The sequence below is a fragment of the Cyprinodon tularosa genome, unplaced genomic scaffold, assembly GCF_016077235.1.
Source record: "Cyprinodon tularosa strain WSP-4 unplaced genomic scaffold, ASM1607723v1 ctg31, whole genome shotgun sequence".
Taxonomy (NCBI): Eukaryota; Metazoa; Chordata; class Actinopteri; order Cyprinodontiformes; family Cyprinodontidae; genus Cyprinodon; species Cyprinodon tularosa.
The window spans coordinates 1,161,073-1,177,635 of record NW_024039019.1 but is presented as its reverse complement, the minus strand read 5'-3'; the positions used below and the strand labels follow the sequence as shown (position 1 = coordinate 1,177,635).

General features: G+C 38.1%; 1 protein-coding gene across 2 annotated transcripts in view; it reads left to right on the top strand.

The window, feature by feature from the left end:
• The first annotated feature begins 3,823 nt into the window (after positions 1-3,823).
• The window catches only part of gdpd5a (glycerophosphodiester phosphodiesterase domain containing 5a), a 33,427-nt gene continuing 20,687 nt past the window's right edge, over positions 3,824-16,563 (top strand). For both annotated transcript variants that reach the window (XM_038292174.1, XM_038292173.1), the window contains exons 1-2: positions 3,824-4,038; positions 11,062-11,236. In XM_038292174.1, the coding sequence (XP_038148102.1) occupies positions 11,120-11,236 (117 nt within the window). In that variant the 5' untranslated portion in view covers positions 3,824-4,038; positions 11,062-11,119. The remainder of the gene's footprint in view (positions 4,039-11,061; positions 11,237-16,563) is intronic.

The window sequence follows — 16,563 nt, the reverse complement described above, 5'->3', positions numbered from 1 at the left end:
GCAGCAGAAATCGAGATTCATCAGACCAGGCAACGTTTTTCCAATCTTCTATTGTCCAATTTCGATGAGCTTGTGCAAATTGTAGCCTCAGTTTCCTGTTCTTAGCTGAAAGGAGTGGCACCCGGTGTGGTCTTCTGCTGCTGTAGCCCATCTGCCTCAAAGTTCGACTTACTGTGCGTTCAGAGATGCTCTTCTGCCCACCTTGGTTGTAATGGGTGGTTATTTGAGTCACTGTTGCCCTTCTATCAGCTCGAACCAGTCTGGCCATTCTCCTCTGACCTCTGGCATCAACAAGGCATTTCCGCCCACAGAACTGCCGCTCACTGGATGTTTTTTCTTTTTCGGACCATTCTCAGTAAACCCTAGAGGTGGTTGTGCGTGAAAATCCCAGTAGATCAGCAGTTTCTGAAATACTCAGACCAGCCCTTCTGGCACTAACAATCATGCCACGTTCAAAGTCACTCAAATCACCTTTCTTCCCCATACTGATGCTCGGTTTGAACTGCAGGAGATTGTCTTGACCATGTCTACATGCCTAAATGCACTGAGTTGCCGCCATGTGATTGGCTGCTTAGAAATTAAGTGTTAACGAGCAGTTGGACAGGTGTACCTAATAAAATGGCCGGTGAGTGTATATCAGCAAATTAAGCTTTTTTCTCGCACTTGTATTGAATATAAAGGTGTACATTTTTTACTGATAAAAAAAAAATCAGTACAATTATTGTTGGGTGAACATTTGTGTTACTTGCACAAGATTTATGTTATGAATACTTAAGTTTACATTTTTTTTTACAATACATTTATTGTTGGCTAACTATTTGTTTCTTTGCACAATATATTTTTGAATAAAGTCAAACTATTTTAAAATACATGCATGTAGTTTTTAACACTTCACTTAAAATCAAATTAAATTGTAATCATCCAAGATGTCTAAAAAATCTAGATTTTATTTTTTAGCCATATCACCCAGCCCTAGCAGCAATGCCACATTCGTGAGTACACAGTCAGTGTAGTCCTGTGGAGCTGGTTGACAGTTGCCTTTTGTATCTCTGCTTCTTTTTCTATGTCTGCTTCTGTCACCTAGAACCCCAGTCGCCTCAGCAGATGGCCGCTCACACTGAGCCTGGTTCTGGGTCTGCTGGAGGTTTCTTCCTGTTCAAAGGGAGTTTCCCACTCAACTGTCGCTACATGCCTGCCTGGTGTGAGGGAAGAGTTGCTGAAGAGTCAATGAGTCGATGCAATGAATTGGTTTTCCAAAGATAGAAAACTTTGAATAAATCTGACTGGATGATCTGGTTGAATTGTCTCCTTAAAGAGATCTGAAATGCAATGATGTAAATTGGCGCTATAGAAATAAACTGAACAGAATTGAGTTGGTGTCACTTGAATAAATAACCATTTCAAATCCACCAATATAAAGCAGAAGAATCCAGAATATCTTAAAATTTATTGGGTATATTTGACAATTTGCATATGATCCAAGATTTACAAAATGTTCATGTAAATCCTTTTATTGTCTCACACTGGTGAAATTCAACCTCTGCATTTAACCCATCCCCTTGGGGAGGAGTGGACTGCCATTGTGCGGTACCTGGAAAGAAGTGTGGGGTTAAGGGTCTTTGCTCAGGGAGCTAGAGTAGCATTCTAGTCCACCATACCCACACCATTTAATTTCAAGTGCATAATATATAATAATCTTTTTTTAAGGTTTAAAACCTCTCATTCCACTGATGGATCATTTTATTCTCCTGTTTAGATCTGGGAAAATAGTTTTTTTTAGAATATTTTACGTATTTTCAGGTCAGTTACCTGTACTGGCCCTTCACCAGGGCATCATGAATGGATGCGGAGCTACAAGTCTTATGGAGCAAAATTACAACAATATAGACTTTGGGTTTGATAGAATTTTAAATTCATAAATAATATTCTGGGCCAAAGACTAAAAAAATAATAAAAACAAAAAACATTTCAGAAGGGTAGTTTTTTGTCCAGTCAGATAGATTGCTGCCTCCGCGACCCGGCACCGTATAAGGTGGAAGAAAATGGATGGATGGATGAAAGGATCCAAGAATCCCTGCTCCATAAAATAAGTTATTCATAAATTTTTGCATTGCACTGCTTTGCATTTCCAATCCAAATGAAATAATACATACCAAATATTTTAAATTCCCTTACCCTTCGTCACCATGAAAACCAAACAGACTACTGATACACTATATTGCCAAAAGTATTTGCTCACCCATCCAAATTATTGGAATCAGGTGTTCCAATCACTTCCATGGCCACAGGTGTATAAATTCAAGCACCTAGGCATGCAGACTGTTTTTACAAACATTTGTGAAAGAATGGGTCGCTCTCAGGAGCTCAGTGAATTCCAGCGTGGAACTGTGATAGGATGCCACCTGTGCAACAAATCCAGTCGTGAAATTTCCTCGCTCCTAAATATTCCACAGTCAACTGTCAGCTGTATTATAAGAAAATGGAAGTGTTTGGGAACGACAGCAACTCAGCCACGAAGTGGTAGGCCACGTAAACTGACGGAGCGGGGTCAGCGGATGCTGACGCGCATAGTGCGAAGAGGTCGCCAACTTTCTGCAGAGTCAATCACTACAGACCTCCAAACTTCATGTGGCCTTCAGATTAGCTCAAGAACAGTGCGCAGAGAGCTTCATGGAATGGGTTTCCATGGTCGAGCAGCTGCATCCAAGCCATACATCACCAAGTGCAATGCAAAGCGTCGGATGCGGTGGTGTAAAGCACGCCGCCACTGGACTCTAGAGCAGTGGAGACGCGTTCTCTGGAGTGACGAATCGCGCTTCTCCATCTGGCAATCTGATGGACGGGTCTGGGTTTGGCGGTTGCCAGGAGAACGGTACTTGTCTGACTGCATTGTGCCAAGTGTAAAGTTTGGTGGAGGGGGGATTATGGTGTGGGGTTGTTTTTCAGGAGCTGGGCTTGGCCCCTTAGTTCCAGTGAAAGGAACTCTGAATGCTTCAGCATACCAAGACATTTTGGACAATTCCATGCTCCCAACTTTGTGGGAACAGTTTGGAGCTGGCCCCTTCCTCTTCCAACATGACTGTGCACCAGTGCACAAAGCAAGGTCCATAAAGACATGGATGACAGAGTCTGGTGTGGATGAACTTGACTGGCCTGCACAGAGTCCTGACCTCAACCCGATAGAACACCTTTGGGATGAATTAGAGCGGAGACTGAGAGCCAGGCCTTCTCGTCCAACATCAGTGTGCGACCTCACAAATGCGCTTCTGGAAGAATGGTCAAAAATTCCCATAAACACACTCCTAAACCTTGTGGACAGCCTTCCCAGAAGAGTTGAAGCTGTTCTAGCTGCAAAGGGTGGACCGACGTCATATTGAACCCTATGGATTAGGAACGGGATGTCACTTAAGCTCATATGTGAGTCAAGGCAGGTGAGCAAATACTTTTGGCAATATAGTGTATTTCAACCCCCATAATCCTAAACTTCATCTCCATAACTGTCACATGACCAAATACCACATAACTGATCTCCTTCCCATTATAAATCAAAAATAACAACTACATGAAATATTGCTTGTTCTAATCCTTATTCATATGGAGCCAGTTTAACTTATAGAAATTATATAAATGCTGATATATCATGCATTGCTATACTGCATATTTTTCTCCATTTTACTCTCAGTTTTAACATTTGTCCAATAGTAATGCCGGCCTGGGTGGAGAGCCTCTGTCCTTCAGTCTATGCTGAGGCTGGGAGCTTCTTTTTACAGTGTAATTCTGAACTCCTCCCACACCATGTCACACACGGATTATAAACACAGCCCAACCATGCAAGCTCAGGTAGGGAGTCCACTTTGGTAACTCCTGCTGCACAGCAACAGGTTCTGGTTCTGCCGGTTGTTCTGAAGACATATCTGGACCGCTGGTTCTGCTCCATCCTCCTTTCTGATCTTTTGTGTGCGGAGAGAGATGTAAAGGTCTTTGGGAATAAATGCAGAGTTTCTAGTTGTTCAGCCCCAAAGAGCTGAAGGAGACAAGGTGAGTGTTTGTGCGCACTTTATTGGATTATCTTCATATAATCTGTGCCTTGGCCTGGAGAGGGATCATTCTGAGCTTAGGTTGACTGATATGTCCTCCTGCAGTTTAACTTTGTTTCTTAAGTTATAATTATAATATTAAACACAGCCTTAGTGTAATTCATATATTGTCCAAGCAAGATTGTTAATCTGCAGTAATAACTGTTGACTTAATTTAACATGTGGTGGAGAAACCAGTTTATTTTGCCTTTTTATGAACAAACAGCTACCTTAGAAAAAACTAAAATAAATTAAAAAGGAGAGGGACAGAAGGTGAAAACTTATCCATCAGATAAACCAAAGTAACTAAATGCAGAACTCACACTTTAAAGTTTATCAGTTTCAATATTACCAGGTGACCTGAGGCAACCTTTTTTTTTAAACTCATCCTTTCTCTACATTTACATTTTGTAGAAACTCATTTTAATTCATTGTTAAAGATTTGCAGTGTGTCGTCTTCTACCAGCAGGTCTGTGGAAGATAATCCATTTAAATTATTTCCTTTGCTCAACAAATACTAAATGCAAACTTTATTTGAAGACATTATCAACCAGTATTGCAAGAATGACATTATCATCAAAGCCTGTATTTGTCTGAGTCTCTGGCTGCACATGAGCTGCTTTGGTGGTAGGATTCATTGCATGCAAATCTGCACCTTAACTTGGAAAGGTTTTCTCTTGTCCTGTGAGCATATGATCACCTTGGCAGCTGGTAATCTCATTGCCTTTGTTTCCTGCTTGAAGGCTCCCACTGTTTCCTTTGTGTAGATATAGAGTCACTAATGAAAAGCAGTCTTGTCCAGCTTAAGCAGGAGTTATTATTAATACCTGCTGCAAGAAAGCAATGACTTCAACACCAAAGTGATCACACCTTGTTGCTATTTTTCACAGGATGAAAGAGAGCACATTCAGTTAGTCACAGTCAGAGAAACAGGACTACACTGAAAAACAGGCCAAGCGCCAACATATAGAAACAAAGGTGTTGATGGCAGCAGCACAGTTGATATTTCTCTACAGGAAGGAGTCACAGCCAAACAGGAACAGACCAGATGGAAAAGGGGTCCCTATGTCCTCCGGCAGTCTAAGCCTATAGCAGCATAACTATAGAGATGGTACTGGATAACCTGAGCCACTCTAACTCTAAGCTTTATCAAAAAGGAAAGTTTTAGGCCTACCCTTAAAAGTAGACAGAGTTTCTGCCTCACGGACTGAAACTGTTATTGGTTCCACAGCGGAAGAGCCTGATAACTAAAAGATCTGCCTCCCTTCTAGGTACCACTAGCAAACCTGCAGATTGAGAGCAAGTACAGGCAGTTTTACTATAAATACTAAGCAATTTTTTATAAGTGAGACAGACACCTGGACATCTTTTGAATATTAGCTCAATGTTTGGAGAACATTGGAAGCGAAATGGTTTTGGGATGCTCTACTGCAGCAGGACCTGAACAGATCATAAATCCAGAATCCAAAAGATGAGTTTATCTAGTGTTTATCTAAGTTTTAATTGTCCTTTTTCATTGAGACATGATGTATTATAGAGCTAAAGCTTTGGAAAGGTTTGTAATTTTATTTATCTGCTCTTCTTTTGTAAAATGAGATTATTCTGATGTGTATTAACTTCTCCATCTAATCAGATGACAGTTTTCTTTATAAAACATAATTTAATAAGCAACTATTAAATGAAGAATATTGGTGTAAATAAACCGATTTAGCAAGATAAAATTTTTTTATCAATTTGTTTGGATGATGATAAGATGTTTGCAAACATCAAAAGGTCTTTCACATTCCGATTTACATTTAATTGATAAGTCTATGATCGATATGATGCAACATCATCTGCACATCTGATACAATTACTTATATTCATAACAACTTCCAAGATACAACTTAGATATGATTTGATTATTTTATTTTTCCAAGCTCCACCAGGCTTTAAAACTAAAAAATTTTATACTAATTATGAAAAAAGGATATTGATTATAGACAATATCTATACAATGTCTACTGTCACATTATCTATTAGGATACATAAATTTGTTTTACTTTTGAGGTTTTCAGACAACATAAACTTAGTTTTATCCAAATTTAGAATAGAAAAGAAAATATCTTTATTGTCATCGAAGGGGAAATTCTGGTGTTTTCAACAGCAAAAAGATTATAGAAAACAAATGGTCAGCCAATTAAGGACCTTAGATAAATGTATAAGAATACAATTATAATAAAGAACTAAAAGTTAAAAGAAACTTTGCAAAACCGCATTAATGTAGCAACTTATTGAGGTTGTTGGGAACAGTGGTGGTTATAGAGTCTTACAGCTGCTGGGAGGAAGGATCTGTGATAACGCTCCCTGGTGCATTTAGGGTGCAGCAGTCTGTCACTGAAGGAGCTCTCCAGTTCTGAAACAGCATCATGCATGGGGTGGAAAACATCCAACAGAGATATTAATTTAGTTAGGATCCTTTTGTTTCTCACCTCTTGCACTGAGTTCAGAGGGCGTCCAATCACAGAGCTGGCCTTCCTGATCAGCTTATACAGTTGCTTTCTCTCAGCTACAGATAACCACCGCTCCAACATACAGCTCCATAGAAGATGGCTGATGCAACAACAGAGTCATAGAAGGTCTTTAGAAGCATCCCCTGCACTCCAAAAGACCTCAGTCTCCTCAGCAGGAAGAGTCTGCTCTGCTTTCTTATACAGTGGCTAAGTGTTGTGAGTCCAGTCCAGTTTGCTATTCAAATGAACACCTAGGTACTTATAAGAGTCCACTATGTTCAACGGTGTCAGTGGAATGGATCTGCTTCTGCGAAAGTCCACCACTAGCTCCTTGGTTTTCCCTGCATTAATTAGAAGGTGGTTCTGCTGGCACCAGACCACAAAGTTCTGGGTCCACTGTCTGAATTCTGAGTCGTCGATACCTGTGATGAGGCCAACTATGGCAGAATCGCCAGAGAACTTCTAGAAGTGTCAGAGATGGGAATTGATAAGGAAGTCTGCAGTGTAGAGGGATGGTGCAAGACTGTTCTCTGTGGGAGAACATGGTCCTCACAGTGCTTTCAGGTTTCTCTAGGTGAGCCAGGAAGATAATCGCATCATCTGCCCCAATCCCAGGATGGTAGGCAAACTGCAGTGGATCTGATGAAGTCTTCACCAGGAGGGGTAGATGGTGAAAGACCAACTGTTCGAGGGTCTTCATCAGGTGTTAAGTCACCGCTGCAAGCCTGATAATGATAGTTTGTTAATATCAAACTTGTCTTAACTCGACATAACTCAAGATTGATATCAGCCATAAGCTGATCCAAATTACCATCTGTACAAATGATGTTAGTAATGTCTGCAAACAAATCAAATTTAGGCATTCTAGAAACTTTGCAGATGTCATTAATATAAAGAATAAATCATTTTGGCCCCAATACTGACCCCTGGGGGACATCACAAACAATTTACGAGCACGATGACTGGCAGTCACCCGTTTGCGCAAATTGTTGCCTGTTGCTTAGATAATATTTCATCCAGAGTAGTATTACTCCCTGGATGCCATAATGATCTAATTTTTTTTTATCAATATTTCGTGATTTATTGTGTCAAAAGCCTTCTTGTGATCAATAAATACACCAACTGCAGATTTCTTTTTATCTAAGTGACTCACCTAAGTCAGTTAAGTGACTTCTTCTATCAATTCAATGACGGCCGTTGCTGTATATCTTTGTGATCTAAATCCTTACTGACTTCCTTAAAGCAGTTTCTGTTTAATCTAATCTATCCACAAATAATTTTTCCAAAATTTTGGAAAACTGTGGAAGTAGTGAAACAGGCCTATAAAAAATTCATCAATTACCTTCTTAATAACAGTCATATTAATGTCATCACAGTCAGTTGATCTCTTGTTATTACATTTATTGACAATATCTGTAATTTCCCTTTCTCTCACAGCAATGATATACATTGAACAACGATTTCTGCTGATTAATGTTTCATTCAGAGCTCCAGTTATTGTAGGATCTGGGAGTTTTTCTGCCAGTTTGGGTCCCACAGTCACAAAATATTTACTGAGATTATGAACAACGTCATTAATATTCTCAAAGTTGTTATTGTTATTTACAAAAAACTGCAGAAATTTCTCAATAAAATTATTCCATATATTCTAAATCCCTTTGATATTATCTTTATTTCTATCTAATAATTTACTGTAATAATCCTGTTAAACTATTCGCAGAATAGCAGGAAATTTGTTCTCTACCTCCTTATGAATTCTCACTATAGTTTTTTCTCTTTTTTTTTGCAGGCATTTTTATAAACCCTTTGTGATCTATGAAGCTTCTGAGTATTTGTTTTTATGAGAGAACATTATTAATGGACAGTTTTTATCATAAAATACTTAAAAAGATATTCAGAAAATTGTCATAATGCTATATCGACATTATCTTCTTGCAAAACAGACTCCCAGTTATGTTTTAATAAGTCCTCTTTGAAAGAATTTAGTTATTCCTCTGTTGTTACTTTTTTAAAGTGTGGATTACTTTTATCCTTATTTTTAAATAGAAGATATAAGTAAGATTTTGTGACTATACTATCAATGTGACACTGTGAAGTGTGATCCTGTTGGGTCTAGTGATTTTGGGAAAAAGGCTCAAACTGTATGTGGTGTTAATGAATTCTTTAGTAGGTTTATGATTATTTGAGTTAAGTAGATATATATTAAAGTCCCCACAGATGAAGAAAACCTTCTGGGAAGTAATTGTGTTTGTTTGTTCAAACCATTCTCTAAATATTTCCAAGTTGGAACCAGTAGCTCAGTATGTACAGTACAACTAACAATTACATTTTTTGACTTTTCCACAAATATTTAAACTGTTAAACACTCAAATGCATCTTTAGTCCCTCTGGTCATGTTTTCTACTATTCTATACTTTAAGGTTTTGTCAACACACCAAGTTTTCCCTTCTGTATTGATGTAATATGCTGGTGAAGACTGTCAGTCATCCAGGTCACAGTCATTCCAAAAAAGTTAAACAAAAAATAATCCACTGGACTATTTTTCCAAGTTTGAAAACATTTTGCTTCCCATCCAGGAAGCGATTTTGAATTCCGAATGACAGAAATAGCATTGAGTTTGAAGCTTTATAGAGTTGACAAAAAATAAAGCCTTGTTTTAAATTAATTCTTCTTAGGGCCCATGCTGGCAACAGAAATGTAAACACCGCCACATCTTCTCTAGAGAAGGAGTCCAATAATTCAGTCAGAGACAGATTTAGCTCAACTGTCCCGTTAGAGATAAGGACAAAGGAGCATTTTGGTGTTTAAAGCTTGTTGGTAAACCTGGAAAGTGGCCCATATCAGGAAAGGAAGTGGCTACTCGTTCCAGCAGATTTTCAACAATATCAATGAGGAAGATCTAGATTTTGGGCGAGATTAGATAAATTTCATACATCAAAAAGCCCTTCTCATATTATGATTAAAGAAATCTATCAATTGTCTCCTCTTTAAAGTAGATTTCAAAAAAAGAAAATTGATATTAAAAAGGAAGATAGAAGTTTAATTTGTGTTCACTCAGTTTCCAAGTTAGAACAATGAATATCACAAGCTATTTATGGGTTTGTTCTAGAGGTAAAATAATACATTAAGGGGCAGATCTTTAAATCTGGACATGTGTAGAAAGTGTTACGGCATAGTTTTATCATGTAAATGAAGATGAGAAAACAATATCAGCTCCAAAAATTGCCCCAAAAGATTGGAATTGCATTTCTCTTTTAGGTGAAGCGACTAAAGGAGTTTCTGCTGTTTTTGCTCCTTAAGGATAAGAAATTGATGGAATCTGGTAGATTTTCTAGACAGAAACGTTTTTTTTATTTAGGAAATGTTTAGATGGAGATTATTAAAATTAAAAATGTGTCTCTTTCTTTCTTTCTTTCTTTCTTTCTTTCTTTCTTTCTTTCTTTCTTTCTTTCTTTCTTTCTTTCTTTCTTTCTTTCTTTCTTTCTTTCTTTCTTTCTTTCTTTCTTCTCTCCCATAGGTTACATTTATTTTGGATTAAGCGTTTCTAGAATAAAGCTGCCACCATCTTCTGAAAATAAAATAAATCCACATTCACACCAAAGACTGACTATCTGACTATCAGAAAATGTTCCTTCCTCGGGTTGAGGTATTGCTGCAATGTTAAAAACTAAATTGAATTGGTGAGTGTTATGGGGGATAGAAAATGGTTTAATACTTAACATTAAATTATCATTTAAAACTGACAACGTGGTGTTATATTTGTGAAAGAGTCCAGATGAATGGGATAAAATCTGTATGATTGAATTGGAGTGATCTAAGCTGAGTTTGGATTAAATAAGATTAAACATATTATACACCTCTGTGTCTTTAGCGGCTTGTTTTTGAATTAAGCCAATATAAATCACACTATTTAAGCTGATTAATCTGTCTGGAAATCATAAACAGGTTTCGTCCGAATGAAAGGAGATGTCAAACTTACACATTAACATAATGTTTAAACCCTGAAAACCCCATTTTCTTTTTAAGAACACTCTGCATAATTCTGAGAAGAGAGCAGAGATCTCTTGCTCTTCTATAGAGTGGCTCAGGACCAATATTACTATATATGCCCAAAATAATTCAGAAACCAGTAAATATAAAGGCAGCTGTCATGAACCCAGTGAGCTTTTTTCTTTTGATTGCCAACCTGCTGATTTCTGTGTTTTACGGTCTGCAGATTGCCTTAGGCTGACTCAGTGTTGGCTAAACACAAACCATATCATTATGTCTGTCCTAGACAAGAGTCACCAGTAAGTAGCTTGTTGATTTATTATTAGAAGTGTCGTCACACCAAACAAGGCTAAACTATGTAAACATATTTACATTGTTGGGTCAAAAAGGTGTCCATATCTCAGCAACAAGACATGACACGGCATCTAGGGGAAAGTGTAATTAGTTGTTGAGCAACAAGGATGTTTTTGAAGGCTTCACTAAAACCTTCTTGCCTTCTTCAGGGTTCCCAGCTCTGAGTGGGATGTTAACAGACTGGTGGCGCGTTGAGGCTGAAGGAGCATGGTGAAACACCAACCGTTACAGGTCTATGAGAAGCAGGTCTTTCTGTCTTTGGTTACTGGGATCTATGGTTGCCGCTGGAAACGCTACCAGCGTTCCCAAGACGAGAGCTCCAAGGTAAGAGTATAATGCACAATCTTGTATTCGTGAACATCAGAATAACAAAAAACTGGTGCGAAAAAAAAATCTGTAAAGATATATATTATTTTTTGCAGGAGAAGGTGGACAGATATCAGATATATTTAATTCCATTTTAAAACTGTGAGGAGGACAAAATGATAGTGTTATGTCATGATTTTTTAGAAGCTTTCTAAAGTCAACTATAGATAGAGGGATACTTTGTTAATCCCTAATAAGGGAAAATCACCATATATACATTAGTCGAGTTGTAAAAAAAAAAAAGAAGGGGGATGGTGGAATTTCTTTTTTGAAAGCATACATAGCCTAATTAAAATAGTCTATTAACCTAAAGCAGTATGCATGGCATAGTTGTTACATCTCAGGTACGTCGGTCATTGACCTTGACCAAGGCACCTTACAGTAGAACTGCAATCTGGCATGATTGGCATGGCTGTCTGTCACTGCCCTATAGGGACAAAACATATTTCCCACTGGGGTCATTTGATTTTACTTAGGAAAATCTTTTTGAAATGAATACATTTAGATTTGGAACAAGACCTCACAAAACATTGCAAATGAATACCTGAATCCTTTCAAGTCAAATATTTTTTTTTTTAATTTAAATTGAACTAATTAAATAGAAACAGCTGAAACAGTTTTTCAAAATCTGAAAAAAAAATTGCTTACAAATTAACATATATTCAAATTAGCCTGAAAATGAAATAAGCCTATATAAAACCTAATAATTTTACTCACCTTTCAACTATTCATTTAGAGTATTTATTTGATAAAATAGACTGTTTATCAGAAAATTAGTATTGCTCCTATTGGCTAATTTAAAGTAAGCTAGACTACATGCTGGCAATGAATGAGTTAAAACTATTCTAACAGTTCCGTCCAATTAAGCAATATACCATTGATCAGACGACAGGCTTTCTGCAAGTAACACGAGAGACCACGCAGTCAGAGGTCAACATTCAATTCATTTATGACCGTTGGTCAGACATTTACATCACATTTGGCAGTTCCTTCAAGATAATATTCTTAACATGTGTCTTAATTTGCTTAATTAAAATGCATTTTTCAAATGTTCTATTCTCTCCTCGAGGTTTCCTCCACTGCTCTCAGCCACAGCTCGAACTTGTCTCACCAACATCTTCTTGATTCTGGCCGTCACCTAGCAAAACAGCAGCAGCCTACAGATTAATTTATGTTCGATTCACAACCAAAATGCAGATTTTGAATGTTCAGAAAAATGTTTGCGCTTCAAACTAGTTTGCCTAGTTTTCCATGCTATCGCTATGTCCGGAGATTGATTAGGACTTCTACAAATTTGACAACAAAATGGTAAGCTTGTAAAGGTAATGTCTTCAGACTCTTGACTTGAGCTGAAGTGTTAGTTTTTGCCTTCTTAAAAATTAAGTCCCTCAAATAGCGTTGTCTTTGCCGCTTGGTTCAGAATACCGTCACCTGCTCCACTAGTTGCGCCACTGAGGTCGAAAATCAAATTGCATGTGTGCCCTCTGGGCCACAGTAAATTGGTCAGGCTACTCGTAAGCACACAGCCTGCCAAATGTTGAAAGGGCAATATTATTGCCAATAGAGTTTGCTGTTAATATATAATGGAAATGTACACATTTAGTGATGGAATGTTACAGGAGATGGTATGTGAGGGGAGGCCATCACCCCACAACTCGAGTACTGTATATATTTATATATATATATATATATATATATATATATATATATATATATATATATATATATATATATATATATATTAGTGCTGTCAATCGATTAAATTTTTTTAATCGCGATTATTCGCATCAATGACTGAGTTAACTCGCGATTAATCGCATTTTAATCGCAAATTTTTTTTTTGATTGAAAATCATTTAAATACTCTCGATGACATACAAAAAATACATACAGGCTAGGTTTGTGCCAATGTTCTTTTTTTTAAATGAAAACAGGTCACAGACACTGATTTATGCCATAGAAACATATGGCAAGAAGATGGGGAGGGATGTAGCAAAAAATAACAAATATGTAGCCAAAAAAAAGGCCATGAAAACAGGCTGATGTAAAAGACAGTCTTTACAGTTAATACAGTCTTTTGAACAAAGACAAGCATTTTACCCTACTGCTATAAAATGTAGTACAGTTAACATTAGATGTCAATTAACCAAGGTAATAATGAACAATTTTCAATCAATACATCAAAATCAATAGACCGACATCACTAGATGGTAGAGGTGGGCGATACCGGGATTTTTTAATCGATCCGATACCAAGTAAATACTGGGTCAGTATCGCCGATATCGATACCGATACTTTTTACATTTAAGCTGCACTTGCCTGTTGCTTTTTTTCTATAAAGTTCTCAATCGTGGAATAAATAAGAGATTATCTAATGTTAGCTTATTTTAGCTAACAATTTTTAATGGGATAAATGTACTGGGTTTTTTCAAGGTCTTAACTACACTTTCTGAGTAATATATGATGTATAATGAAGTGCTGCAGACGATGACCACTGTTATCTACCTGGATATTCTCTGGAGGACTGAAACGCTTGGGTCAAAGATGTCTGTCTGAGGCTGGAGGCGGGTCTTTGGTCTCTCTCTCCATCCAAGTCTGAGTGAGCACTCACCCAGCAACCGGCAGCGCGGTTGTCTGTGTGACGTAGTGCTGAGTGGGCAGGCCAAGCTAAGCCTGCGCGCTGATTGGCTGGCGCCGCTGAGCCATGTGACTGTAGGAGAGGGGAGGGGGAGCAAAGTGCTGTTACACATATGGGGAAACTGGTGACTCCGCAGCAGTCAGCGCGCGCGAGAGAGGATAAAAAGTATCGATCTTGTTAAACGAATATTGTTCAATATAAATACCAGCGTTGGTATCGATAGTATCGATCCTGGGATCGATCCGCCCACCTCTACTAGATGGAGGTAGTCTATGCTCTAGAAAGTTACTTTTCAGCCTCTTAACAAAAATGAGAACACACACACACACCCACTCACAGACACACCCACCCACCCACACACACACACACACACACACACACACACCCACCCACCCACACACAGACACACCCACCCACACACAGACACACACACACGATACCGACCTGTTGCGTACACAGACAGCAATAGTGCCGTAGCAGATTCCATTTCACCTCAGTAATCTGTTTTCTCAGCGTATTTCAGGTTGCTACTAGTTACCAGACACTCAACTTGTTTGTTGGTGGTGGGGCTTAAAGAAAAGGCACTAGCGTCACCCAGTGTATGAGCGTCTTTTTTCCTTGAGAAGCTCCGCTCTCGAAGCCTATGAGAAATGCATAGACTGGGGGAAAATAGCCCCGCCTTCCCGCAGGCTGCAGCGGGATGTACTTGGAAAATTGTACCATAAAACCACATAGCGTTAATCTCACGTTAAAAAAATTATCGCCGTTAAAATGGCCTCGCGTTAACGCGATAATAACGCGATAATTTTGACAGCACTAATATATATATATATTTATATACACACCTGCGTTTAGGCACTTCATTTGGCCAAAGAACACCTTGCCAGGACTTGAACAAAGAACATTTGCTTTCACTGCTCTTATCTTTGGGTTAAAATGATCCCATTTTTAAAGCAAACTCGTTGTATAACCTTTCTGTAGTGTCTGTACTGTAACCGACCCATTACCTCATTCACTGTCTTGCACACAGCTAAAATCAAATAAATTAGAAAAAAATATTCCTGTCAGAAAATAAATAGTTCTTATATATTAAAAAAAATATATAATGCTGACTAATAGCTTCTCCATTATTAAAGTGGTACATTCTTTTTTTTAGGTTTGTGACACAATATTGAGCCATGCAAAACACAGATTTGCCTTCACAAAGCCTCAGATGGGCTAGATGTATGTACAAAAAGTAAACCTGTACATGAAATTAAGTTTTGCTTTATAAAGTGTTTTTGTAATATTTTTTTGTTGTCAGCGTTCAATAGAGTATACTGGAGTGTTGGCCTAGAGGTTAGAGCAGTGCATTTGTGCTCTGAGAAGATTGCAAGTACGCGGTTCGAATCCCACAGCTTCCACTCTGGGTTCCTGAGCAAAGACCTTTAACCCCACACTGCTCCCCGGGCGCCACACAATGGCAGCCCACTGCTCCCCAAGGATATGGGTTAAATGCAGAGGTAGATTTCTCCAATGTGAGATCAATAAAGCTCAATTATTAGTAGTATATATTTGATTGTTTTTTTGTGAACATCTATTTCACAAGAAAAACGAAGAAAACTCCACTAGCCACCACTGTAAACTAGTACTCCTACTCCAACAAATGTAATTCACATTTCTCTTGTCATAATCTCATGGCTCAGCTTAAGTTTTCTCTGATGTTTTAAATATTATTTCAACAGCCTGAATCTAAACCTTTAGAGGCTGATCGTATTTGTGTTGTGTGGTGAATTCCTGAAGGTCTTCCTCATTAAGCCTCAGTTACAGCAGGGACTAATGTTCTCTATAAAGGTTGCAGTAAATTTAGTGCGGCATTGAAGTGATTTAAACAGGTTCCAGACATCCAGCTGTGTTAATGATGTGTTGTGCTGCAACAGCTCCTGCTGCTGCATGTCTGCCTGGATCACAAAGAACCAGCAGATTTGCCATAAATTAGCCTAATTACTGTTTCTAAGCCGGGAAGTGTTGATATATAAACTAAGAATATGAGAACTGTCTAAGCATCTATGTGTCGATGTTTAACCCACCCACCTCCCCCAGTGGGGTCAAACTCTGTTAATGTCTTCAGCATTCAAAATGAGAATGAATGTCTTCTTCTATAGCCTCAGTGATATTTAACAGATCTTTCTCTCTGGGGTCAGCCGGTCTCCCGTTCAACAAGATTTTGAACTTCACAATTATTTTTACCAAAGGGAACCTGTTTCCCAGGAATGAACGATCTGGGAAAGGTAGATCGGAAAGTCCAGGAATTGGTTTGAAACCAGCGATTTGTTTATCTACTACTTTTTGGTCAAAATGATTCTGATGCTTTTTTTGTGTGTGTTTTCAAAAAACAAAAAATCAAATGGCTGACTTTTATTGAATACATTTTGATTTTGAAATTGGATGAAATGAAGCGATTATTCTGTGACATAAAAATGAGTCCTAATTTGCATCTTGTAACAACAAAATTTGGGTTGAAATAACAGTGGATTCTTTTCACTACATTATTTTTTTTGACATACTTTTAGAACTGAATATACGATAGCTAACCTGCATGTAGAAGGCGAAACTTATTCTGAAGGAACTGGTTCTTGAATGTAAACTAAAGTCGTAAACTAACCCGG